At 53.1% G+C, this 27,560-nt stretch overlaps 2 protein-coding genes across 8 annotated transcripts in view; both read right to left on the bottom strand.

Annotated features, from left to right (window-relative positions):
• IGDCC3 (immunoglobulin superfamily DCC subclass member 3) overlaps window positions 1-14,622 on the bottom strand; it is a 91,044-nt gene extending 76,422 nt beyond the window's left edge. For both annotated transcript variants that reach the window (XR_014588604.1, XM_083849966.1), the window contains exons 1-2: window positions 14,335-14,622; window positions 5,468-5,773 (exon numbers count right to left, since the gene is read on the bottom strand). Coding sequence is in view for 1 of the 2 variants with exons in the window: in XM_083849966.1 (XP_083706092.1) it covers window positions 5,468-5,773; window positions 14,335-14,401 (373 nt within the window). In the remaining variant the exon portion in view is untranslated. The remainder of the gene's footprint in view (window positions 1-5,467; window positions 5,774-14,334) is intronic.
• Window positions 14,623-20,998: 6,376 nt separating this feature from the next.
• Window positions 20,999-27,560, bottom strand: part of IGDCC4 (immunoglobulin superfamily DCC subclass member 4) — an 86,773-nt gene continuing 80,211 nt past the window's right edge. For 5 of the 6 annotated variants that reach the window (XM_083849960.1, XM_083849961.1, XM_083849963.1 and 2 more), the window contains 2 exons: window positions 24,591-24,755; window positions 20,999-22,792 (listed from right to left, as the gene is read on the bottom strand). In XM_083849960.1, the coding sequence (XP_083706086.1) occupies window positions 22,262-22,792; window positions 24,591-24,755 (696 nt within the window). In that variant the 3' untranslated portion in view covers window positions 20,999-22,261. The remainder of the gene's footprint in view (window positions 22,793-24,590; window positions 24,756-27,560) is intronic. The other variant, XM_083849962.1, reaches the window with a different exon arrangement.

Raw genomic sequence — 27,560 nt, 5'->3', positions numbered from 1 at the left:
CACACTGCTAAGGAACGAGCAGCCGAGAGAAATATGGCCTTATAATGTGCTCGAGTCTCAGGATGGCTTCTGGCTGTTACACGCCGACACTGAAAGGCAGCGGGTGGTAAGTGACAAACTCTTTTAATCCCCCAAACCGACTAAAATTTCCAGCCACATCTCTCCGTTCCCCCCCCGGCGGCTCCTAGATTTGTACATTTGTTTTGCAGCACACGCAGGGCCGAACGCTGCAACAGGAGGGATGCGAGAGGCAGCGGCACGTCAGCCAGCGTGTCCTGGAGGCAGCCCAAAGAGCTGATGGAGAGAAATAACCCACTCATTTCCCTCCCCTGCAAGCCTCTCTCGGTCTTTTTGCTTCACTCCATTTTTATTATATTTTTTTTTAGTAATTCCTCATGGGTATTTTTCCCCCTGGGAACCTCGGCTGCAAGCCCACGATGTGCTCTGGGTTTCCTGAGAGCTGGGAGCATTCAAAGCACAGGCATTAGGCAGAGAAACACCGCTGGTACCAGACTAAGCCCCGCTGCTCAGGCTCACCCCTCAGTATTTGAGAAGAAAGAGCCGGAAATGCAAAGAAAATGGGGGAAAAATTTAAATTTTGTTTGTGGACGCAAGAAACTTGGCGTGCAACACCAGGGGCTAAACTGCGACAAACTGGAAGTGAGCATCAGCCCCGAGATCCTGGGAGTGACACCAGCACGGCTCCAGAGCAGCAAAGCAGCACCTCTAAAGCATCCCTTTACCTCCAGCACGTGCCTCGCGCCGCTGGAACCTGTCCTCACAAAAGCATCCCGATCCCAGCCGCAGAAACGGGTTCCCGCGGTGGGAAGCACAAGCACAAGGCAGGGCCGTGCCGTCGGTACGGGCGCCGTGCGTGCAGGAGCAACCAGCAGCAAAGCCGCGCGCTCGCGGCGTGACTTCGCGTTGGGAGCTGGGCCCCTGCATCCAAACAGTGGCACTGCCCAGGAAATACCTCGGGGACAACTTTGGTGCCACCTTATTTAAACCTTAATTTCAAATGCTAACTTCATAATGAGTGGAACAAAACTGTGTAAAAACATTTCCCACTCTAATCCTGGTTTGATCCCCCCGGTATGGCCTTCTTTTGTAATTACATCCCTTTGTGATCTCGCTCTAATGCCTTGTATTGTGACCCATAAAATAATCAGCCCCCTTTGTCTCTCCCTAATCCTTTTAGACTTCCTTCTTGTCTCTACACTCTTATAAATGCTGCCATTATTTGGGCTCAGCAGCTCTTCCCACCACCCCGGAGCCTGGAAAGGGGGCTGCAGGTTAAACCCTGAATGTATTCCGCGCCGAGGAGCTGAACCGATGGGAAGATCTCGGCTGCTTTAAAATCCCCGCGATTCCCAACCTCCTCCCCTCGCCGGGCAGCTTAGCGAGGGAAAACAACTCGCAGGCATGCATATTCAGCAGACCTGCCCCCTTTTTATATTTTGCAAATGGCCTCGAGACCCTTGGCCAGGGGGTCACGGTGGTTGGTGTGTTTGCAGGGAGAGCCCCGGGACGGGGGCCGCGGGACGATGGCAGAGCTGAGCCCCTGTCCTGGGGGAGGCCGGGGATGGCCAGGCGATGTGCTGGGGGGAACGGGATTTGGGGCAGGATGCAGAAGGGGAAGGGAGTAAGGGAGCAGTGACAGGCACGGGGAACGTGTGGTGTCGAGCACGGCTACAGAGCAGTGCCCTGCGGCAAGACACGAGAAGGAAAGTGCCTTTTTTGCCAGCCCCGACCTCTCCAGCTTCACTCTCGCATCCCACAGTATTTCAGGTACCGGCAGGCCCGTGTCGCCAAGCTTCGTGAAATATCCCTGGATCTAAGCCGCACGATTGACTTACCTTCCTTTTTGTTTTTTGTTTTTTTTTTTTAATAGCTCCAGATCAAACGGTGACAATCGCTGCTCTCAGGCCGGATGCGTGCGGAGCCTGATCCAATACCCGGTTTGATGGTGATTTCCAATTAGTGGTAACTGCTCGTTATTGAGTGATAGAATCAATGGGTCCTACTCCACCGGCCGGGCTGTGATTTATGATGACGGGGAGCCGGCTCCGTCAAATTACAGCATTGGCAGAAAGGGCTGGAAATGCCAGGAGACAGCGGGATCGGAGTGGAGGAAGGCTGAGTTAAGCAAAAGGTGGCGATGAGAAGAAACGTGGCTGCGTTTTGGGGAGCCGCTCTTCCAAAGGGGTGGACTCCAGTGCTTACTGCTCGGGGGTGTCTTCACCCCCAGACAGCAAAGGCAGGCACTGGCTGCTGGCACGGACACAGCCAGCACTCCCTGCCGCCTGAGAACACGCTGTCTACCAAACCGATTTAAATTAAGACAGCCCGGAGTCGTGAGGAATCATGAAACTGCCATCAGGGAAAGGTCTGTGTTCAGTAACCTGGTCGGATCACAAAAACACGCTGCGTTCCACCGCCTGCTGACAGCACACCAGGGCCTGAACAGGCGCACAAACAGCGACCGAAAAAGTTCCAGGCAGCACGTCAGGCAGAGGATGGAAGCGCCAAGGGCCTCTGCTCGACTCGGTCGTGCACACGCTGCTTGCACACATGTACTTGTTCTAAAGGAGGTTACAGTACAAAAATATCATCAAGGTGTTTAGCACATGGCCTGCCAATCCACAAAACAGCCAAGATGCACTTTCCTCCGCTGAGAATCTTCGATTACCAATGACAAAATACAGATATTTCCAAAGAATTGCGGTTGAGAAAATTCCACAAGCCAATTTCTAGCAGGAGGATTTTAAGAAGTGCCCGCTCCATGGGGAAACTGAGGCAGGAAAGCAACAAGACTCACCTAAGGCAGCAGAGGAAGCTGGGGTGGACGACACAGGCTGTCCCGTTCCCCACCTTTACATACATCTCACCTACCACTATGGCAAAACTGCACGTTTTTGCAGCGCCACAGTCTCCGGATTGTGCCAAACCTGTGGCTTCCTTGCAAAGCCGGGCTAATCTGCCCGCCCCGCGCACCCACGGCGAGCCCAGCGGGGCCGCACGCGCGGCGGCTGAGCGCGGCATCTTCTTCCAGTTAAATTCTGCTCCGCGCCCAGCGTCCAAGTAAATTTGAAACGTAAAAAAAAATATGATATCCAACCCACATTTCCTGAATGCAAATATGTACATTCCTCCGAGCCAAGCAGATTATATTCCAGGCAAAAACCCGAAGCCAGGGGCTGTAACGGTGATACGAGACCAACGGCACGCCTTTGAAGACAGCGAAAAGTGCAGCGGGGCTCTCGAGGGGCTCCGCTCCGTCAGATCCCTTTTATTCCGCGGTAGCACGGCCTTGATCAACTTTCAGGATTTCTGTTTGCGACAGGTTTTTATTTCTCCTCTGCTTTTGTGTTCAGATGTCAGGCTCGGGGAGAAGAAGAGCTCGGCACCGGGATGAGCTTTTACCCACCGGCAGTATTTACTCTGCTCCGCAAAGGTCTGCTCAGCACTCAGGTTTTTGCTTCCAGGCAGCCAGCACCCAAGGCTTCAACACGATGGTCCCCTCGTCTCTAAAACAGCGATAATTACCTTCCCCACCTTGTTCGACTCCCTGATCTGGAGCTGGGGTAAGGAAAAATCGCTATGACTTGCGTACAACGAGCCCAAGACACGGGGGCTCAAGGGTACAACTGTGGTTTGGTTTTGGGAGATCTCACCTTTGCTTGCACACGCCAGAGCCGTGCGTTACCCCTGCCCACAACATCCCCTGTTCCAGTCCCGCTGCCAGCAGGTGCACGTGGCGTTGGGGCCAGGTGCCTGTGTTTGGTGCTGGCCTCCCCCAGCCCTTTCCTTAGGGCTGGCAACAAACCAAGCCTGAAGCCAGCACGGGCTCCAGAGCGTTTTCAACGCAATCCCTTTCTCAATTCGATTCACAGGAAGCTACAAAAGGAAAGGCTATCCAGGGCCACACAGCACATCCCATACATATTGATGCAGGAGCCGAGGTAGCAGTGTTTATCGACAGTCCGCTATCCCAAAGGTAACTCCTCCGGCTCTCCTGTCTCCTGTTCACAGGTCCCAGAAGCCTGGCATTGTGCTCGTGCGTCAGCCAGCTCCCGGCTCATCAATGCCAGAGCCGTTCACCAGAAGCGCTCCGAGGTTTAGCACCACAAGACGGACACGTTTCAGATCCAGCTGCTAATCTGGCACGGCCCCAAAGCCCTTGGCTCCTGGACAATGTCATTTCTTACCCTACTGAAAAGCTAGGTTTGCAGATGGCCACTTCACGCGCTCGGGAATTGTTGTACACAAGGGCTGAAGTGTTCCCTTGGTGGGCTGCCAGCGGGCCCAGCGCTGCGGGGAGCGGGATGCTGCGCTCCAAAGGGCCCCCCCAGGCTGGGGACTGCAGCCGGGGGACCCTGGGTCTGGCCCCAAACCCTGCTGTAAGCTTTGGACCGAAAAAGCACGGCGTGGTTAGCAGACACAATGGAAGTGGTGTAAGTGGCTTGCATACAGAGAAGGGTGGCAGCCGCCTCTCAGACAAGTCGGGGAACACTTCAGTAAAACTTAATTTAACAAACCAGCGTTTGGCCAGGTCTCGGGGCCATATTGAACACCCACATCCCCGCTGAATATAAATCAAGCCCAGCAGCAACTTCTGGTGCGATGCAAAAAGGGCTGGTGGCAGCCCCTCCGCAGCCTGCAGACAGGCTGTGGGCAAAGCCAGCCACCACCACAACAGGGACAGAAGCCACCACGTCACAGCTCCTCAGCTCTGCCATCAACCCCAGGACAAACTTAACCCAGAAACCAGAGCTGGCACAGGGAAACCATCATCAGACGACCCAAATGGGCCAAGTGCTCCGGCTGCGGCAGCATTTCCAGGTGCAAGGGGCTAAGCCGGGCTCTGCGCAGGGCTGGAGTCGCAGCCAGCCCTGTAATTCTTCCTCCCCCACCTTTAAATTTCATTCCCTCGCTGACATTTTCATCTCTCTCCTCCTCCAGGCTCCCCCAGCAGACAATCTGTCTGGTGTTGTTAGCCTTGCCCCCAAAGGCACTGCCACACTGGGTAGTAAATAAGACCTTGCTGCCTCCACACTGCCTGTCTTAAATAACAAAAGGAAAGAAACCATGACCTTCAGAAGGTCTCTGCTGAAGGTTTAGGATGTGCTGCCTGCCAAGCAGAGCCCGACCGTGCCGCAGAGCCGATGGGCTCCCAAAACTACCGCAGGAGAGACACGGACCATGGACTATTTCACTCCATGACTTTACCGTAACTCACCCCTCCGAGACAGATTTACTGCTAGAAGCTGGCTTTTGGTTTTCTCCCCCCGAGAAGGCTGATTAGCTCTTCTTTCACAGCTGGACAACCGCAGAGATTAGATGCCAGATCCCCACACCGGCTCCCTGCTCTTCTTTCTCTTCCCTTCTTTAAGCCTCCCTCCCCGAGCACGTAGCGCCGTAGAAGAGCTGCCCCAGGAGGTTCAGCCGGGACGAAACCCGTACTTACTGGCTGCCTGGATCTTGGCTTTCCGGCTCACCACCAGCCCGTAGTGGTTCTGCGCCATGCAGTCGTACTCGCCTTCGTCCGAGGACCCGTCCCCGCGGACCCTCTGGAAGCGGGAGACATAGAGCGAGCCGTTGGCCAACATGAAGGCGTTCTCGCTGTCCACGATCATCGCGCCGTTCTTCCGCCACGTGATGGTGATGGGCTGGATGCCCTCCACCTGGCAGTAGAGGATCAAGGGCTGCTCCTGCACCACGATGTCGTCGCTGGGCTCCACCACGAACGCCAGCTCGGAGGAACGGCCGAAATCTAAAAGGCAGGGAGGAGAGAGAAGGACGGAGTCAGCAACGCGTCCGCAAGACCAAGCGAGAGCCAACTGCTAAAGCAGCTAATGGGTGATGGGGATAACATTTCGGAAAAACAAGGAACCCTTGGGAATGTTTTGCCTCCCAAGGCTTTGCCCACGAAATCTCAGGGCATGGGAGTTATTGCGGAGTCTGTACCAACAACGGGCAAAGCCTCGCTTCCCATCACACAGAAACGTACTAATTTTCTTCTTTTGCCAACAAAATGCTTAAACACTGCGGCGTGTTATGCTTCACTTGGTCCAGCACACCTTTTTAGGGTATAATTTGCCATACAGGCATGATTAAGCACTACAGAGGACGACAGAAATGGAGCTATTATTTAAAGATTAGCCCAAAACACACGCTGACACGGAAGACAAAAAAGCGACCGAGAAACAGGAGTCATACACACATCCGAAGGGTGTAAATGCAGGGATGGAGGTGATTTTTTTTAATCAACAAGAGCAACCGAGAGGAAATTCCAGGAGAGTACGAAAAGTAGGATTTCATGTGAATCCCTGGAAAGCCTCTAGCTGCTCTCCTGTGCTACAGCCACCAAGAGGAGGAGGCTTCCAGCAGTTGTGGCCTGCGGGGCAGCTTCTCCCTCTTCCACAGGATCCAGGGGATCAACTCCACGGCTGCTGGAGGAACTGGGGCACGCGTGGGCAAGGTCTTTGGGCAAGCATCAGCCATGGCACGGCCTTTGTAACGCGGGTCTCCGACCGACCCTGCCACTGACAGCATCCCGATGCGCTGGGGTAATGGGGGAGAGCGTTAATGCACGGTAGAAATAAAAGAGATGAGAGGAGACAGTTAGCCTAAAAGGAAAAAGAAAAAAGCCAGTCTTTTTGGCTCTGCAAACCCGGTGAGATTTTTTCCCTTTCTTTCCGTAAACCCCCATCGCTTTCTACGGCAACTTAAATTGGATTACGGGGGATAAACACTGAGTGCAACCTGAGCCGAGGCAGATGGACGGAGCAGACAAAGAAGGCAGGGGTAGTGCTCGGCGGGTCAAAGGTACTGCTGTCAAGGTACGAGCGTGTGCAGGGAAGGGGCAAACCCTACTTAGTGAGGGACACCTCCAGCACACGCTTTATTAACCCATTAAGCCTTAAAATGTCAGGCGAGCTCCAGCCATCTCGGTGATCCATCGCTCAGCGTGACTTCAGGTTTGTTTTTTTTTTTTTTTTACGGGATAGCCCTGGGGTCCTCCCCACAAGGTACGCTGCGGCCAGCACAAACCCGCCAATTACTTTTTTTGGGGGTAAAAATTAAGGAATTAGACGAATGCTCCGCATTTTTCTGCAAAGTGGCCGGAGTCTCGACAGCACCTAACGTGCTAGGGCCCCATCCCCTGTTGGCAGGGTAAGGACCCTCACCTCCTGCCTCCCCGCGGAGCCCAGGGGGGCTTCTGACTTGATAAAATTGACCGGGATTTCAGGATTTAACCTAACAGGCAATCAGGAAAAATCCCTAATGAATTAAATGCCCCGTCTTTCCCCCGCTCCCCTGGACTCTTAGATAAAATAGCTTATTATTAGATGTACAATAAAAGGAAGAATCAACATAATTACATGCCCTTCCCACAATCGCTGTCATTATAATAACCGTCATTAGGGCCTGTGATTGGAGATAATCATGTTTACCTCCATAAACAGTCGGTCTGCATCCTAACTCCGGGCTGCTCGAGCAGCAGAAGCGACGCCGCTCGGAATTAGGAGCGGGGCCCTCAGACACGCGCCCGGCACGGGCTTTCCACACCAACTCTGGGCCAAGTCTCTCTTCTCCCCAGACAGTTCGACGCTGAAAGACAAGGGGAGGAGCCCTTCAAAAGTCCCAAAGCCTTTCCCTGGCACACTGCACACCCTAAAGCTGCCTAAGTTGTATCATTAAGCAGATAGATCCTAAATCGCCTTGAAAAACTCCGCTTTGGTCCTCGAGGGCCTCGGTGTCCTACTCTGCAAAGTTTACAGGGTGCAGCGTCCCGTTCCTGGAAGTTTTTCTCAAAAAAAGAGAAAAAGTGAGGCTCTAGGATGCTGCATCACCCAGCGCTACGCACCAGGAAGGGGAGGAATAAGAAACTGGCCCACAAACCTATGGTCTGTGCACAGCTGCTCTGGAAAAAGCTGGCTGCAAGGCACGGTAGGAATTGGGCACCTTACAGGTCCCTTGTCCCTTCCTAAACATCCCCCTGCAGCCCTTTGGCCGCAGTGGGAAGCGCCACTGCCTGGGATTACCCACATCGAAAATGGTTTTCAGGGACTGGGCCTCGAACAGAGGCGCTGGGGTTTGGCCTCCCAAGACCGGCACCGTGGGGCTCCGGGTCCCCAGGACGGACCCCAAATGCAGATCCCTGCCTCCGTGGGATGATGAGGGTCGAAGGGATGGGGACGCTGGCTGAGGATGGCCGAGGCAGGAGGTGAAGGCTGCTGGCACCACGAGGAGCGTTTGCCCCAGAAGGGCCAAGGGAGATCACGCAGAGCCAGGAGGTAACAGCGGAGACGGGGAGCCAGCTCCGTTAGCACAAATATCTGATCGCACTTAGCAGCGAGGCGCACGAACGATGAAATTGGAAGTAAATGACACTCGGAAGGCACATGGCAACAGTAAAAGTGCAATTAATTGCGAGGGAGAGGAAGCCACTGAGGCTGTGTGGCTGCGTACCCAAACCTGCCTCATCCCACCCGGCGTCCCGGGCACCTCCAGGAGGGCTCCAAGGCTCCCAGCGCCGCCCGCTCAGCACAGGGGTGCCAGGCAGGGACAGGATCAGCTCCTCTCAGGCTGCACCAGGCAGCACACGAGGGAAAATTGCTTTACTTCTGCAGCAGGACAGAGGGAGGAAGCGTTATTAGCTGTGACATAAAGGCCACGAGAAAATTATTGGAATCCTCATCCTCCAAGTCTCCTTTGGAGAAACATTTACCATCTCCCTGAGCAATACAATATGAGGCTATACGTGCAAATATTTAACAAAAACTCCTTCCCCCTATTGATCAAGCAGACAGGCAGACTCAGAGAAACCAATTAGCACTTGTGCTTTTGAACCGAGAGATTTATTTAGCGCTGAGAGAAAGAACTTGGAATTAATGGGAAGCTTAAAAGACACTTTGAAGTACATTTAAAAAAAAAAAAAAAAAGTTTAATTATTTTTGACTTGACACTGTGATTCATGTTCAAAGCTTCAAAAGAACTCGCTCATACCCTAGCATTGTCCTTTTCCATTCGGTTTTGGCTCCCTGTCCCGTTCTCCCGCAAGACAGAGCAGCTGACCTCACTGCTCCCGTCGCAAATAGCCCGAGCCAGACCTGGCCTCGTCCCCCTGCACCCCTCAGCCCCAGCGGCACGTGGTCCCCACGGGTGATGCCCAGGCCATTAAAACGAGACGCTGTGGGAGCAGCCAGGCCCTCGCTGCCCGTCCCAGCTCGGCGAGGAGACGCCAGCAGCCCCAGCTCCTCCCGTGTCGCTCCGACACCCACCCACAAGCAGCCTCTCGCGGCCAGAAGGGTCTTGCTTGCCCTCTCCTGATTTACCGCGTTTGTTCCCAGCGTAACGCCGCATAAATCAGCGGCGAGCCGCCGGCGAGCCTGGCCTCCACCGAGGTCCTGCTGCAATAAAAATCACAAGAAAGCGTCCCTGGGGCTCCCACGAGCCCAGAAGCGGGGTTTGGGCAGTGGGCAGCGGGTCGGTGTTAGGACAGAAAGCGCGGGTGTGTGTTGGGACAGCCCAGCGGGAAATTACCCCTGTTTTTTGTTTTTGTTTTTGTTTCTTGTTAGTGTTTTCTTTAAACACTTCTGCAAATGCAAGGAGATGGAAGGAACAGCTATCTAGGCCTGCAAGATGCTCTCCCAACAGGCTTCAGGAGGACGAAATTGGCAACCTAAAAATCCGGCTGGTGCCCCCTTAAATCTCCTCGAGGCTGACCCAGACCCTAAGGAGAAGGGCGCTGCACTGCAGGGAAGTGCGAATTGGCTCTTTAGGGCATCCAGAAAAATGTACATTTAGAGAAGAGAAATAGGCTGTAACATGCCCACCGCCCTGCTGGCAGTAAAGTTTACGAGCTCAGATTATTTCAGTCCCTTTCCTTTCGGACAGAGGTTACACGAAGTGCTTTGTCCATCAGGGTGCACAAACCACATCCACTCGTGAGGGGATTGCAGGAGGCTTTGGGAGGATAACCGACCTCTCGGCCGCCTGATGCCGAGGTTTTAGCAAACGCAGCCCGAAGAGGCAGAGAAACGGCCCCAAATAATTTTCAGATGTTTGAGACCAGACCGGGCAAATCCCAGGAGGTCGCTCGTTAAAATACGGCGCGGAAGCAGGAAGCGTTCCCAGCACAAAGACCCCTTTCCAGGACGAGCTCCGAGTCCTCGTGGGCTCCCCCGTCTCTGAAGCAAGCAGGGTGAAACCCGTCGGTGAGGCTGCAGAGGGCACAGACCCCTTTCCGAGCGAACTGCCCGCCGTAGCTCCGCGCACGGCGAGGCAGCCGGAGAGCGGGGCGGCAGCCCGAGCGTAGGACGCGTTGTTATTTGCGCTCCCCACGTCCTTCGCAGCCCTGACCGGATCACGGCCTCACCGCGGAGGGCATCAGCGCCACAAATCCGGAGCAGGAAAGCACCGCGTGCGCCAGGACGGCGCAAAGGCAGCGGCCGAGAAGGGAAGCGCTGTGCGCAGAGCTGGCTCCCCGCAGCCAAAAATCAGCAGCCCCATCGCATCGCCCCGGGAATTCGGCTTGAGTGCCGGGGGCAGGACTGGCCGGCGAGCAAGGGAAGGAAAGGCAAGGCCCTTCTGGAGGAAGAGAAGTTTCTGTGCGCGTTAAAACCTTTGAAACTCTCATCCAGGGGATTCCAAGGCTCCCAGCTCCCTCCCTTCGCTTGCCTTTCCCTCTGCCCCGCCACCTCCCGTCCTGTGACCTGGAAGCGCGGGTCCCTGCCAGCTCCAAAACCAGAGCCTTCCCCAGGAAGCTAGCTCCAAAACCAGAAGGAAAAACCTGCTAGCTCCAAAACCGGAGCCATCCCCTTTGCACTCCTCTCCCGTTTCGCACACGCTCGGGTTTCAGCAGCAAAGATCCTCGTGCGACAGCATCTTCGCACGCAGCCGCCACCCGCCACAGCCCGCGCCCTCCCGACTCGCGGCGAGCTTCATCGCGTGCGCAAATAAAAAAAAATAATAAAAAGGCAGCAAATCCTCGACTCTGCCCTGAAACTCTGGTTTTAAATTACCACCGCGGGAGCGGGGCCGGGTTGTTAAGGGACCGGGCTCCTCTCGAGCGGAGGGCGCGACGCAGCAGCGACATCTGATATAAGAGCGAGGCCAGACCGGTACGCTGCGCGCCTTCCTTGGTGCGCTCGCCTGCTTGCCTCTCTTTCCTCTTAAAGTGCAATTATTGACATGTTCGCCTCCTTAACCGTCCGTTTTATATGCTTGCCAACGACTCCTGAACATGTGTAAACAATTATTTTTATTTTCTTGCAAAAGCAAAATGTTGCATATTCTTTTGGATAAGCGGACTCGGGTAGCTTTTCATGAGCCCTGCTACGTAATTTATTAGTTTCTAAACTCTGTAAAACTAAAAGCTCCAGTAAAGTTCAAATAAGTTTGTGATTTCAAAGTAATTTTGAACGGACTGTTCCTGCCCGACGTTATTGATGTAGATGGGAATTCTTGATCTGCAGAGGGGGGCTCCTGCGTTGTTTGGTTAGATCAAATAAAAGGACAATATCCGGGGGCAGAAGCCCAGGGGTGCAAAGCACGAAGAAGTAAAGGCTGGGGGAAGGGGGCACGGAGGAAAGCATCTTCTGCCCCTGCCCCGTCGCAGGCTACGGAATGAAGGGTGTGCTCAGCTCCAGCACCGTGACACAACCCCGCAGGAGGAGGGAAGCCAAGGAAAGGAAAGTTCACGCAGGCAGAAGGGAAGGCGAGAGGCTCCCTTGTTTGCACGCACGCCGTGAGAGCGGTTTTGCAGCTCTCTGCCCGAAAGTTCTGCTGCTGAGCTGCTCCACGCTGGCCTGAGGCGGGCTGGTCGCACTGGGGTGCTCGGATAAAACCAGGCTGGAGCAGGAAAGAGGGGAGGGGGACCTGCGCTGCCGCCGGGACCGGGGACCCTCTGCCACCGCCAGCTCCTAAACAAGCACAGGGCTCGTGCCGTGCCAGCCCGGAGCCTGACAGGTCATGAGAAGAGGAGCAATGTGATTAGCTCAGGATTTTCCATTCCCCGTGCCGGGGGGTGGCAGGGAGGACGGGGAGGGGACCAGAGGCTGCCCCCTCTCCCTTTCTTTCGGGCGGCTTTTCAGTGCTCCCAGCGGGAAGCTTGGCGGCGGTGGCCCCAGCGGACGCGTGCGTGGCAGCGGCACGCTCACACCCGCCGAGCCTCGCGCCCGGCACCGCTCCCCGAGCTCCTCCCGTCGAACCCCCCGAGAGAGGCAAAGCCCAAACACTGAATTTCATGCAGCGGCTTTGAGCTTTCCTGGGGAAGTGACACCAGATAACCTCTAGGTATATGAAGAAAACATAGGGGGTATTACACCGGTTTAGGAGATGGCAATCTTTTTTTTTATTTTTTTTTGAATCTAGAAACAAGAACACAGAGCCACGCAGAGCAGGAATTAGTGAAAGCTTAGAGCTTCAATAATTTAGAAGTTAAGCCTACTTAAATATAAATGACGACGCTTAATTCCAAGGCTGTTACTGAGCAGAGCCGGGAGCCTCCGGTATTCCTATGCCTGCCTTTGAATGCCGGGCTCAGCAGTAACAGACAAAAAGCTGTCCACCACCCAGAACAAAGAGCTCCAGGAAATTAAAAGGAAAAAAAAAGAAAAGAAAAGAAAATAGTGTCTCGCTGCCGAGCCCCCTCCGGCACCCTGACCAGCTCCCACGCCTGCGCTTCGGGAGAGCCGCACGGGTGGGAGCCGAGCGCCGCGTCCCGAGGAGCAGGGCAGCGAGCATCCCGCATGGAAAGGGACAGCATCGGTCCCCAGAGAACAGGACCCGTCCCCAGAGCACAGGACCCGTCCCCGTACACCCCCTGCCCAGCCTTTCTCCTCCAACACCGACCGACATCGGCGCGGGGGCTTCGTTAAATGCAGCAGAGCCCAGAGACGGCGTCACGCCGCTGCTAACCGCACCTACGGTGCAGAAACCCACCGAGGGCAGGGGGGAAACCTCAGACCAGAAAAACTTTTAATGCGCAGCCAAGCGGTCGGCAGCGGGGCCGGAGAAACACCCCCCCTAAGCCTTGCCAAGTCGCAGCGTAAAACGAGCACGCGGGGCAATTCCGACAGCAGCAGGCGATAAGCTAGACGCACACTCGGCTCATCAAAGGTTTGCTTTCAAAACCTCCTTCTCCCAACCTTTCCCCCCCTCAAAAAAAAGTACTTTTTCATCCATCCCCGTTGCACTGCGGTATCCCAACAGGGCAACGAGACCCGCCTCGTTACACCCGCTCCACGGACAACTTCTATTTTCCGAGTCACGCCGGCTTCTCCTCGCTGGGGCTGCCACGGACCACGTGGCGAGATTTATTACGGGAAGAGCCCCCAGCCCGGTTTCTTAAACACCCCTCATATCAGGCAGCAAACCTCTGATTAATTAATTAATCGAACACACGCTTTTCTCCCTCTGACCCTGCTGGGCTGCTCGTACGGTTTTAAAAACAATTCCTGCTTTTCTTTATAAGGCTGCTAAGCGAAGAGAGGGCAGGAGGCACAGGAATATTTTGCTACAGCACAGCATCTTTCTCAGCGTCCCTCTCAGATTAGCCCCGTACTTAAGCAGCATCCCCGGCGGAGCGAAAACACCGCGATTTATCAGCAGGGCTCGTAGGTCCAGGGGAAAAAAAAAACCCTGTTTTTGTAGTTGGGCCCCGGTCCGGTGGGTGGTGTTACCCGTTGTGGCTGAAGGAACCGAGCCGGGCGTTACGTGAACGCTGGGTGCTCGGAGGTTCAGCAGCTCGCAGCCCCACGTCCCTGTGGGCAGCCACCACCTACCGCTGGCCAACGCGCCTCGTCCGAGCGTCTCCCGCTCGCGCTGCCGGTGACGGCTTCGTGTGGGCTCTCCAGGCGTGGACCCGAAGCCAGGCCACCGCCACCACAACCTCCACGTCCCTTCCCCAGCGCTGAAGGCAGCGCGGTCCCCACGGACGCCACCGTCCCCCTCCAACGCCTCACCCAGCGAGGGACGCTTCCACCGTGGGTGACGGTGGGACCCCATCCCACGGAGGGATGCTACCGCCGCCGGCGATGGAGGGGGGCCGTGGCACACCTCCACGCTTCGACACCCGGAGCTTTCGGAGCCCCCTTGGCCCCACCGGGTTGTCCGAGGCCACGGGGACGGGCTGCGAGCAGGGACGGTGGCGGCCGGGGGCGGCCAAGGGGCTGGGACCAGCAGAAGGTCCGCGACCCCGCTGCAGGGCTTGGGGTCGGGGCTGTGCGTGGGGTGCCCCCGCTCCCCAAAAGGGGGTGCCGGGGGACGGACGGACGGACAGCGGCGATGGCTCCCGGTCCCCCACCCGTCGCCCCCCGCCCTTACCTCCGCGGCAGGCGAGCAGCAGCAGCCCCAGCAGGCAGGCGGGCAGCGCGGAGCCCGGCGGAGCCATGGCATCCCGGGCGGGCTCGCCTCCCTGCGCCCCACGGGGAGGGAGCAGCCGGGGCGGGAGGGGAAGGGAGGAGGCGAGGCAGAGAGATCCTCCCTCCGCTTGAGAAGGGAGGGGGGGGGGGGGGAGGAGAGGAAAGGGGGAAAAAAAAAAAAAAAAACCGGGGGTGAAAAAGCCAAAAAGCGGATTTCAGCGCAGCTCCCCTCCGTGCGAGCACGCCGCCGCGCCGGGCGGGCGGGCGGGCAGGGGGCCGGGGGGGCGGCGCTGAGGGAGCGGGGCCGCCGGCGGGCGGGGGCGGGCAGCGCCTTGCGCCATCTTGTGCATCCGCCCGCAGCGCCGCGATGGGGCCGGCCGGGACCGGGCTGACACGGCTCCGGGGCTGGCAGGGCTGTGGGGGCTTCCCTCCCGGCCGGGGGGAGGCAGCGGCGCGGGTGGGAGTCGGTGTCGGTGAGGGGTATCTCAGCGCCCATGTTGTGTGGGGTCGGGGGGACCCCTCGCGGGTCTCTCCCTGTTAGCTGCTGCATGGATCTCCTCTGAGGGGTCTGCCCTCATGGGTGTCCCCTCACCACTGTTCCCTCACCAGAGCTGCCTCATGGACCTCCTCTGAGGGGTCTGCCCTCATGGGTGTCCCCTCACCACTGTTCCCTCACCAGAGCTGCCTCATGGACCTCCTCTGAGGGATCTTCCCTCATGGTTCTCCCCTCAGAGGTCTCTTCTGAGTGGTCTCCCCTCATGGGTCCCCCATCACCAGTCTCCCCTCACCAGGGCTGCATCAGGGACCTTCTCTGAGGGGTCTTCCCTCATGGGCATCCCCTCACAAGTCTCTTCTGAGGGGTCTTCCTCACATATCTCCCCTCACAGTTCTCCCCTCACAGGTCCCAGCTGGCCAGCACAGCCTGTGCTAATGGTAGGGGATGTTTTCCTCATGACTGCCTCAGGGTCTCGCTCCTGCTTGTCACCACTCAGAGCGACCCGTTTTTGGAAATGGTGTCCAGGACCGAGGCAGAGGGAGAGGGCAGGGTCCAGCCCTGCAGCCATAGCGGTTCCCTATTGCGGATAACCCACTGGCCCGTGTTCTCCACAAACACAACTCCCTGTCATCATCAGCAGCAGCAAAGTCATCCCTTCGATGACATCTCAAAGCCTTTTGTGTTGTTTGTTTGAGGGGAAAAAAAAAATACTAGAATTGGATGGTAACTATTTTCTCTTTTCAGAACAAAACCAGAGCTTGATGCACCAGGTTGCTAACCCTGCAAACTTGTCCAGAAGCCTGATGAAAACACTTTGCAAAACATGCAGTGTGTGGCTCTCCTGATGGTGCACTCTGAGCGTGGTGGAGTCAGCCAGCGAGGAAAGAAGACGTCACTGCATCTGCTCCACATTAAAGGTTTGCTCACTTAGTGGAGGGAAGAATTTGCTCTGGGCTGAACTGGCTCTGTTGGCCTCTCGGTAACATCTGAATTTCTGCGCTGTCCCTGACCTTTTGCACAAACCCTGCTCCTGTTCCCCAGCTGTCTTCCTGGCTGCCACCATGAGAGCATTTATCATACGCAGCCATCGTGAGCTTGTAGAAGCTCCAGGGACTCCACCAGCACGGTGAACAGGCTCCAGAGCCTGACTGGCCCCAAGGACAGCTTGTCAGGATCAGTAACTCCAAGGGAAACAAAAGACAGTGTGCTTTACAGGGCTTGTTTCCCCCAGGAACCACAGATTTTGGATGCTTTTGTTCCTGCGTATGGGCAGTGTCCTGGGTGGCAGTGGCAGGACTCAGGAGCAGGGGTAGTAGCTATCTCTTCAGAGCATCTCTAAATTCAGCCACGTTTTGCAGATGACATCAGTGACATCACTGGTGGCAATTTCAAAAGTCGCAGGTGTGGTTCTGCCGAAAAATGGGACTCACCTGAAAAGCCATGAGATTTTTTTAAAGAAAAATGCCGGTTTGGGGCTCTTCTTAGACTTACTTGAGGACAGGAATCTGGAGCACTCGTGTTTTTCTGTGCTCCTCTGTAAACTACGAAGGCTAAAAAGTTGTTTTGTATTGGGTGCAGGAATTTGTTTATCACACGGTGAGCAGAAAGCGCAGCCTTTTGAAAAACAGCAGAGCTGCAGTGTGAAGGTGCCCAGCCAGTGCTGAGACAGCGTGGGGTCCGTCCATCTGTCGGCCCTCCCCACAAGGTTATCCTCCATGAGAGCCAGCCTCGTGGGGCTTCGCTCACCCCTTGCTCAGTGAATTTCCATTAGCTCCAATACTGCTCCTGATTTACACCAATTAATTGCAGACTGAGGTCCCCAAGACACCATTAGTAGTTTCAGAGGATGAAGCAGGAGATTAACCTGTCTGAATTCACTCCATTTATTATTCTGTGTGTAATTGTGGCTTCCCTGTCTGCTAACAGCCTGGGAGCTTTTCAACTTATGTACACACACGTGGGGTTTTAGCATCTGCTTTGTGGTCAGTATTGGGAAGGGGACCCAAAATCGGGGCACCCACCTCGAGGCACTGAGCTCAGCCATCCCTGCAACGCTGGGACAGCCCCAGGACGTGCTCCTGGAAGCCACTTCTCCCAGTGGAAACCTTTTGCCATCCACGCTCAGAGCTGGGACCAGCCCTGGCTATGCGACACAAGTGTCATCGCTGCAAAGAGGCGAGGAGATGGCGTCACTGTCCGTCCTTGGTGAGACCTCTCTCCCTTGGGCATGGCTGTAAAACACAGCGGGGGGGCCACGCTGCTGTTTGGAGAGCCTGGGAGAGGCTTTATAACCACTAAGGTACACATTGCTCCCAGCGCAGTCGGTATCCAGAGTGGGATGGGAACGGCTGTGGAGCATCCCCGGCCACCGCGCTGCAGCAGGGCGCGTTGCCTCCCGCTGTGCCGCTTACCGCAGGGCTGCGCTGGGCAACGTGCTGCACCGGCCCCTTGCTGAGCTACCTGAGACCACAGGAGCCTCGAGCCCAGCGCGGCGATATTGCCAGCTGCATCACAGCACAGCATGCCGCGGCAATAAATACTGCCAAGGGAATGAAACGCAAACAAATCTCTTAGCTCCAATCCTCCGTAGTTCCAGCTCCCCTGTAACCAGCCTGTCCATCCGTCCCTCTGCTCTGTTAATCCAGGTGCTGCCCTGTTCCCAGCCGCCCCACCGTGTCCCCTTGGCAGCCTCCTGCAAGCATCATGTGCTGTGAACTGAGGTGGACGTGGGGTGTGCAGTCGCAGCCCCCACAAAAGGTCCTTCCTTGCTCATTACCTGTCATTAAGAGAAAAACTCAGAGTTACGCAGTTTGACAGAGTTCCCTGTAACCACTATCAGCGAACGCTATGCTAAGCGCAGATTTATTACCTCTATAATGCAGATAAAATGAGATTTTATGGCCCCGTAGTCCTGGCAGCATAAAGCAATAATGGAAACTATCTACTCAAGTAGGAAATGCATCCTAGGAAGAAAGGGAGATGCATGGGAGGTTAATAGTGTGTCCTCAGGCACTGCCAGACATCTTCTTGCCAATCTTGCTGGACACAAGCCACTGAGTATTTAACCTACTGCACCATCTATGAGAAGCCTCACCATTTGTTTGCTAGATGCTTCTGCTTATTTTCCCCATAAAAATCCCCAACAAGATAATGTACAAAACTGGACTTTTTTTTTTTTTCCCTTCTAGGAATCATTTCAACAGTTGAAAAATGAGTAAGCATTAAAAACACATTACCCAGGGTCCAGCCACTCCAAAGTTACAAGATGAGCCTTCCACAACAACTTTCTCTCTGAGAGCTGTAACAGACTGACTCCTGAGACAAATTCCACTGTTTTTTAAAATATTTTATTAATAATCCATTAGTTAAGGAATATAAGGACAATGTCTTCTTACACTTTAACACTAAAGAGTATTCGTGGAGTAAGAACAGTCTCTGAAGAAAGAAAGTTATAATTAAGTACAGCATGGAACCAAATACAGACACAATCTTCAAACAAGATCAAGTTCTGGTTACACATCCTTATGCAGTGTGGAAAGTTAAATGAAATTTAATTTTAAAATATTATCAAGGGAATACAATAGCAGAACTAGATGGCGGATTTCTGCTGGACTAAAGACCTCTTTTCCAACAAGGGTATTGATTAGAAAAGACAAGATGAACCCTTCAAGACATCTATTTCTAATGAGACCAGAAACATATATAGCAGTGTACTAAAATGGTTGTTTCCTTATACAGCATGTTTCATGGGCTGACCTCAGGATTATTAGGCTAGTAACATAAAAAACTCTCAGAACCTAGGTTATACGTTATCCGATTTTAACTATTTAAACCAGAACTTTATTGTCTGTTAAGTAAGAAATCAAAGAGTTGAGATATTCAGCTGAGTCATGTATTTCACGTAGCAAGGATTTAAAAGAAGTAAAGGAATAAGAATCGTGACTCTCACAGCAGCATGGGAAATATACAGTTGTGTAGCCAAATGGCGACGTTAATACTACAAAATTATGCCAGTGAGACAAATCTGACATTTTAACAATGTAAAACAATATACACCGGCAAAAAGCTGAATAGCAATAATCTTTAGTGTTACTGAAAGGAAAGAAAAGGGGGAAGGGAGCCTGATGCGTAGGAACATATATCAAGTGTGATGGGTAATTAAAGGTATCAACAGCTTGAGTGTCTGTGAGAAATTTGCAAGAAAGCTACTTATTTCATGATAAAAAAATAGATGCACTGGTTGTTTCAGCTTTACACGTAACGTGTGTACTATCTGTCCTCCTCCACTCATTTCTAACCCAGTCCCACACGTGCTCAGGATAAGGGGGGCCCTGGGGCAGAGCTGCAGCAAACGGGGGCACCAAGGCCCCCAGACACCGCACGGACACAGCGCTCGTACGGAGAGCAGCCTTGCTGTTGCCATCAGCAGCGATCTCTTGGTCTGAGGGAACGGCCCTGATTTCTGCAGCTGAGGTCTGGCACTCCAGCCCACTGCCCCCACGGCGCCCGGACATCCAAATGGTGCCAGCTTCGTGCCCTGGTAAAATTCACTGGGGTGGAACGAGATCAGAAGCAGCTTCAAGGTGGGGACACAAAACTGTTTCTGTGGTGCCTAAGGAGAAGTGTCTGCTCTCAGAGCACGCAACTAATGTGGAGGTTTCACGATCGGCCCCAGATGATCCGGGGGAACGCTGCCACGCCACGCCTGCTTCAGTGACTGGCAGGAACGGATTCCGGGCTGATCGGCAGTGCTTACCCCATGGCTGTACGATTCCCGAAGTCAGCACAGACAAGGCAGAGGGTGCACGTACCTCAGGGTGCCCCAGTGACTGCGGCACCACTGGGCTAAGCCTCCATCCCCAAAGGCCCTGCATGGTGGCTCAGGGCCCAGGCACAGGGACACGACAGGGAGCCAGCAGAACTCCAGCACCAGCCGTGTCTGCTTCTGGCCCAACCCCTGGCACTGATCTCAGTGGCAGGGGTCCGCCGGTAGGCTGTCACACTCGGAGGTGGCAACTTGGTTTTGGAGGTGAAAAGAAGTCACCGGGGTCCTTCTGGAGTGACCTTTTCGGGGAAGGCCCTTCTCCCTTTCTGCACGTCACAGCTAGCAACGTGGCTTGTACAGGGTCTGCTCTGTCACCAAGGGAAGGACAAGGGCTCTTCCATAAATCTAACAGCAACTCAGGTCCAGTATCTCCCCCCACCCTCCGCAGCTGGTGCCTGATACTGCCCAGCTGAGGGTTTATACCTCTGCAATTGCATCCGCTCCCAAATAACTGTGAATTGCCCTTATTGCCTGCAATAACACTTCACTGCCTTATCTCTAGCCCTGCTACGTCGTTAGTCTCAAAGTCTTGTGGCAGTGAGTTCTGGAGGTTAATTATGCGCTTCCTCTGCCCAGTTATCATTTCTTGGCTTTCCAGCTCCATGCACTACCTCCTGCCTAGCCTGCTCGCTGGCACCGCTCTCCGGTCTCCGTGCCACACACCGCCTTTCAGTCATGGTGCCTCTGATCCTGGAACAGCGTTTCTGAGACTCCTCAAGACACCAAACACCAGCTGGAGCAACACCAGCTGGGAATCTTTACCCTCATTTTGTCTTTTAACAAACAGCCAGATCTCTGAATCCTCGGGAAGGCAGAACATTTACCAAACACCCCATGAGCAGAATTAACAATCCTTATCACCCCCGAGGAGTCCATCTGTAGTGTCCACAGTCAAAATCCACGAACCTGGAACAGGGCAGAGACAGGCTAAAGGACAGACAGAAGTTCACCCACCACCAGGAGGCCAGGCTGAGAGACATGTCAGCAGCAAGCCGACGGTGTCAGCAAGGAAGGGTCAAAGGATGATTTTCAAATGTTATCTCTAATAAACCTAGACCTACCAGTGTCGGCACAAGGACTTGAGGACTTGACTTTAATTTTGTTCTGGTCTTAAAAAGTACTTTGGCCAGGACTCTCAGAAGTGACTAGAAATTATCACCTGTTCATCCTAAGCCTTCAGCAGGTCTACAGCTTACAGGAGGCTGAGAGCTGCTCTCTGAAAATCAGAAGCAGCTGAGGTGTCCCCACTTGGGCACAAAAAGAGACGTCCCCAAGATCACAATTCACTTTTGCAACTGTTGATTCTTTTTCCCCTAGATCACAGGTTGATTTTCTAATTGTTGTTTTTTCACCTTTGCTAGTACAAACTTCTAAAGAAAGGCTGACCACCATCCCACCAGCTGAAGCAGCCTCCTCTGGCCAGCTCCTGCAAAACACAGCCCTACACAGCGCACAACCCAACTCTCCAGCTGCAGGGAACGTGTCCTCCAGCAACACTTAGAAGCAAACCAAGATAGACATCAGCTCTGCAGCACTATTCAATAAAAAATAGTCAACAACCAGTGCAAACATATTCTTTAGAAAAAGGCAGTATAAGAATAAGTTAAAACCTAAAATGGGCTATAACGAAAGAGTAGATTTACTGCTTTTTTTTTCTCCAACAGACATGAGGTAGTTGTGTTGTTAGGGAGGAAAAAAAAGAAAGAGAGAAGTAGTAAAAATGCTACTCTATACCACACACTACTCCACTTTATAAAATTAAATAATATAAAGATGCTCCAAGGAAATAAAAATACATGTTGTACATTAAAAGGACAGATGTGTACCTAAAATATTAGGTACAAGAACCTACGTAAAACAAAGTCCGGGCTGGTGAAATGACCCAGACGCTGAAGAAGGTTCTATATAGTACAAGTTGTTAGAGGCACTCGTAGAGTGTGTAATAAAAGGCCACTACATCAGCCTGCTAGCAATAGTTACTGTGGTAGCGTACAAAGAGAGCCTTATAATCCTTTTAACCACGGGAGGGCAGAAAAGGCTGGTGGTTACAGCTCACTGCATTTGTTTGTGTTGGTTCCACCCCCTCGTGGGACTCTGAACGGAATTCATCCCAACACCACGAGGCAGAAAGGTAGTGCCAAGGCCCTCCCTGGCAAACAGACGGTGGAGGAGAATCGCCCGGTGCACCCTGCCTCTTGCCAGCATCGGAAGGAGCCTTGCTGGGCGCCTCGAGGACCGCCGTGAGGTGACCGCACCGGCCCAGTGCAGCAGGCTCTGTCCTAGCCGTGGTGCTGGGTCAGACTTTGGAGACGGCTCAGTCCTGCTCCCACGAACACCGAATTACTCACTAGCTTCAGCAGGAAGAAAGCTGGGCCCTTATCCGTCTACCTACCGATTTCTTGAAGGCGATATGTACAGCTGACAGGTCCTAACCCTGTCCCGGCGAGATGCTGCAACTTCTTAGCTCCTGCTGGATCCAGCGAGTCTTGGGCACGCAGTACCTCACAGGGACAGGCCCTTCGTAGTGCTTCTAGCTCTCCCATGATCAAAATCAGATTAGCTTACTCTTCAGTGATTGTGGACACATGCCACGTTCTCAGATGCTGAGGATGAACTGGTTAAACCAGAGTTACTACACAGGGGAGCCTCCTCCAGGGCCACGGAAAGCGATTGGCACTTGACTGGCTGCACGTCCCCCCTGCATTCCTGGATGGAGTCCGAATCTCCGCTTTCCACTGAATCCAGACTTTCCCCGTGCCTGTGGAAGCCATTGGTGAGCCCAGGGATGCAAACGGCCTCGGTTTTGGGAGTCCCTCTGGTGGTGTGTAACGGCTCCTCCTGGGTCTGAACCTCAGAACTGCCCCTGCAGCCATCCAACGCTTGGCCAGCATCCTGCTGGGCGCCGGGAGAGCCGGGAAGAGCCAGCTCGCCAGAGGGCAACTCTTCAGGCTCCTGCTCCTCACTTTCTGTCTCTTCGGTGTCCAGGGCGTGCAGCTGGGAGTCGTAGTCTCTGTCAGAGGCTGAAAAATCAGAATGGACGATGACCTCTGCTTCCACTTGGTGGAGGCTGGCTGGCGGGTGGCTTTTCTTTGCTTCATTCTGTTATCAAAAAGGGAAAAAAAAATGAAAAGGCAAAGTAAATTAATTGAGGCTGTGACTCAACCATGCACTGCAACATGCGGTGTTTTTTTAATCCCACAGAGTGCAATGGGATGTACACATGCTGCTATTAAGCATTATCTTGATATGTTTTTCAGGGCTGAAGCCTTAAGAAGCATCTCAAATCATCTCGGGATCATTATTCCTACTTTACATTTGGGAAGGCAAGTCCCAAGGGAGCGATACGCCCAAGGTTTCTTGGCAGGCTGAAGCAACCATTTCTCCAAGCCTCTGTCAAAGACAACAATTTTCAAAACTCACCAGTCCATTTCTGTATTAACAGCCAGATTTCTGGAGGGCGAGCGGTCAGCACTTGAGAAAATTGGCTGCTGAGACAGCTCATGACAAGGACCCACGAGCAGATTCCAGGGCTCCCTTCACTTTTTTGGTTTAACCTTAGCTACATATCACCGTATGCTTGGTTCATTATAACCCTTGTCACAGCTCGCTAAAGATGGTGTAAACTCAAGTCAGAAAGAAAATAATCAGTTCTCTTCTGCAGTTTCAATAGTTCAGGCTATAGGGTCTGCAGAAATCTGGCTCACAAGCAGGTCAGTCTGCTTATCGTTCAATAATTCATCTGATCATTATTCAATAATTTACCAGTCAAACTATTTTGGAAGTTCCTGAAGAGCTCCTCAGGCAATCGGCGCTCAGATTCTGCGCCGTGTGATTTAGCAGTAAGAAGACAATTCGAAGTACGGAAGTGAGACATCCCATGTGTAATTTGTGCTCGCTGCTGAAGCCAACTTTGTGCATCATTTACATATTTTAACACTTTTCCCTCTTTGTTGACAAACCCTGATGGGTAAGCTGTGCTGTAAACAGTGCCCTGTAATTGGGTTGTAAAACATTGTCTTAACTCTATCCACAACGTTAATTACATCCTGTGTATAATTGATTTTCACACCACTATCTGGGAAGAAAACATAGGTGGGTTGCTCAGAAGGATTTGTTGGGGGTGAGCTGCTGAAAGCAGTAACCAGACAATTCTGGTAGAGACAACCTGAGCAGGTACCAGCTTGCTTTGCTGAGGTGGCCCAGATGTCCCGATCCTCGCACAGACTCTCAAACACAGTTGTGCACATTTATTCCCATGGAGCGATACCAGAAACAGCACTTCTTCCCAGTCCGTACACCCACATAAAGACGACAAGTGCAGGGGAAATTGCTCTGCTCTGTCTGGAGAAGGAGTTTAAATCAACCCTCGATCTTTGACTCCTGCTACAGGCAAAAATGCAATTCCTCCATCAGGCAAGCACGCTGCAGGTCTTAATTCCTCTGTGCTGAGCGCTGCAGCTCCTAACTCACAACCAGACTGCTGGTGCCTGGCTCCGGATCCTCAAGAGCCAGGACTACCACAGCCTTGCTCCCAGCTGAGCTGCCTGACCCCTCTGGCCCCCACCCAAAGGCCTGAGCCCTTTTCGGCTTTTGTTTTTCTCCAGCCCTCTTCAGCACAGGCCCTTGGGGGGTGGCTTAAGTCAAGAGAGGAGACAAGGGGAGAGCTGAGGCTTTCAGAGTTGCTTGGAAAAAAAACAAGCAGCTTTTACTCAAATCCCATCCGTCTCACTGGCATACACTCCTATACCCAGGAAAGAGATAAAGCCCGTGATCAGCCAACTAAAGCCAGCTCAGAAGAAAATATTTTCTCCCGTGCTGCAAAAAGGAGAAAGGGAGATGGGGAAAAAGGAGAAAACCACATCAGAATGCACAAGCCAATAAACCAAAAGACACCCACCAACACGGCATCGTAAACCAGAGCTTGTAACAAAAGCTTTTGTCCTGCGCTGGAAGGGAGCTTCAGTGATCCGTTCACAGCAGAGAGAGGCTCTTTTGTGATAGCGTCCCCGTATCTGGCTATGCTGTTTGTCCAGGGCTGGTTAGCCGATTTATTCCATGAAGACTGCAGAAAAAAAGTGGGGGAGAGAAGAGATCCAATTACCACAGATACAGATCCTTATCCTCTTAAGCCTGAAATGAGAAATAGCTTGAAAAAGGAAAGTGCAAGTTGGAGAAAATCACACGGTGTTAGAAGATCAAAGTTAAACGCAGGGAACGCTTCTGGAGGCATCGAAATAGAAGCGGCCTGGCACGGTCACCCCACCACAACAGGTTATTGCTCTGTGCCACGGTCTGATGCCGAGCGAGTGGCTACGAGTTGCCAGATGGCTCACAACGGGACTCGGAAGGGACCTTCCACTGGTTCTCTAATTTTGAGTGTGTATCAAGGCACAAGACCCACCTCAAGGTCCACCGCAATCGATTCCCTGCAAAGCTGCCAACAGCCCCGAGCAGAGCGAGCCTACTGAAAACGCCGCAAAGCTGGAAGCGAACGGGGATGGTAGCAAGCCTGGAGCTGAACGACTCCAGTATTTGCTTTGGCAAAGCAACACTGCGCAGCGTGGAGAAGGACCCTCACCTGTGTGCAAGAGCTGAAGACAATGCTAAATTGCTCGCTCTGCGGTGCGGACACATTTCCTGCTCTCAGCTAGGGCCTGGGTAAACACTCGGCTATTGCCCATCAATAAAGAGGCACAAAATTCGGGGCCTTATTTCATTTATTTATTTATTTATTGCAACAGACCACCAAGCAATTCTTAGTTCAGCTTAAATCCCCTGGGCAACCAGTGTTACCTTGTTTGTAGATCTAATTAAATTATATGGGCTGAACGCAATTTGTTCTGGGTTCTCTCAGCTTCCCCTTGCAATAAACTGTTGAATGCACACCTCTGTGCATGGGAAATGTGTGCCTTTAAGAGCTGAAGTTATTTAACAGTTCAGACTGTTAGTTCACAGGCAGAAAAGTATTTTCTTTCCAGGGTCTGATTTTACTGGGCTGCCCTGCATCTACCTGAGCTCGGCCTCGCTACTGACGCAACCGCGCGGATTTAGGGAATACACGAGCCAGTTGTCTGTAGGCTCCTTCCACTGATGTTAAAATTTGTCCAGACAGACGTGAGAGGACGATGCAAGGTTAAAGCAAAGAGAAAGTGAAGAGGACGCCCTGACCTGACAAGTGTATGCACACAGAACACTGGTGGTATGAGTGTGATGGCTGTTGAGGGTGAAGACTGAGGGTGAAGATACACAGCGCACATCTATTCACACCCCCTAACCACCTACTGCTCACTGTCAGGCAGGGAAAAAAGGTTTCTGCTCTGCGATGTGGCCACTGCTTGCACAGCCCCGCTCTACTGCAGCAAGAGAAGGCAGCAAGGAGATTTCTGACATCAGCCTGACCTTGCGTGAGTCATTTGACCTCCTTGTGCTTTGGTCCATCTGGCTGGAAATTAGGTAGAAATACATGACCAGATGTTGTACGTGAGCCAGGCATTCCTAAGTCAGCTATTTAGCAAGCAGCAAACGCTACCTCGTGCTGGCAGGAGGCACGTTTAAGCGTTCACGTACACGCCGAGGGGCTCCCTGAGCCTTCCCCGAGCCCTCTGACCACCCTGCCCTGGTGGGAGGCAGAGCACGTTACATCCCAGTGCCAACCCCAAGTCCCAGGAGCTCGGCCACTGCCCCGGGACCAAGCCCCAGGAAAACAAGGAGTAAAGGGCCTCATTTAAGCGGCAGCACCCCGCAGAATGGGGGCTTCTCGACCTGGAGCTGCGGATGTCAAGCAGTCACTAATTCAGAAGTAGATGCTGGAGGCAGCATCTTTGCTGTTTTTCTCTCCACAATCCTCAGCAATACGCTCTGAGCCAAGAGCGTTCCCTAACTGCTTCCCTTCTAAGCAGGCAAGCACTAAACTACACTCCAATAGCGAGAAATTAAGCAAACACTCACACACGGCTCACAACAAGGAATATCACTAAACGCGAGCGCTCAAGCGACGCGCTCGGTTTGCTTCTCCTGCCATCTGAAAGGCTTTCTGCAGCTCCATCGCTGCCTGATGGCTTCTGTGTCTCTTCCAAGGAACATACGTTACTGAGCAAATACTGCCTGGAAATTTCAGCGCCGAACCTACACAAATATGCGCACACGCACGCAAATCTGTGGGTCCTATTATAGATGCCTGCATGCATATTTGCCATCAGAGATCTGAGCATCACACGCATACACAGAGCAAACTCGAAAACCTTCTTGCAGGCATCTTGTGAATACCAAAAAAAAAACGTGGAGAGAAACAGGCAGCTCTACTGCAATCCCCAACGGGCCATCTGTTAGCGGAAACGTCAATCTGCCATGTTTACATAGGTTTTGATGACTCCGGGAACAGCCTGCTCGGCTCTGGCTGAAATTGGCTGCAACGAAGAACAAACTTGTTTTGCACCACTTTGCAACTTTCAACAAACAGAAAAAACCCCTCAGCCACACAACATGGCCTATCTCCCACATGTTGTTGGAGCACGTTACGGTGCGGGGGAATCCCTCTCGGGGCTGAGTCTCCGAGGTTGGGTAGCTGCAGTTAACTCCAGGTCTGCTTTCACCATAGACCCAAAGGTCTTGTGTGCCTGAAAGCTTCTGTTTCTTTCAGGCAGTATCTTCTGGTGTAACAAATGATACCGTTTGTTTCTACACAAGGGCAACAGCGAATGGCTGAAGACGGCAAGGAAATTTTCTCTTGTTTTTTCTTTCTTTTTCGTACAATAGAAGAATAAGGGTGAGGCGTGTCACTCTAACACCAATTTAGAGGGAAGAATCCCTTTTTCAGTCCACTGCAAACACAAGAATGGAAACTAATAAAAACATCTTCCAATAAGAG

The sequence above is a fragment of the Anser anser genome (genome assembly GCF_964211835.1).
Source record: "Anser anser genome assembly, chromosome: 10".
Taxonomy (NCBI): domain Eukaryota; kingdom Metazoa; phylum Chordata; class Aves; order Anseriformes; family Anatidae; genus Anser; species Anser anser.
Note: the sequence above shows the minus strand (reverse complement) of the source record. Positions and strands in the feature narration are given on the sequence as shown.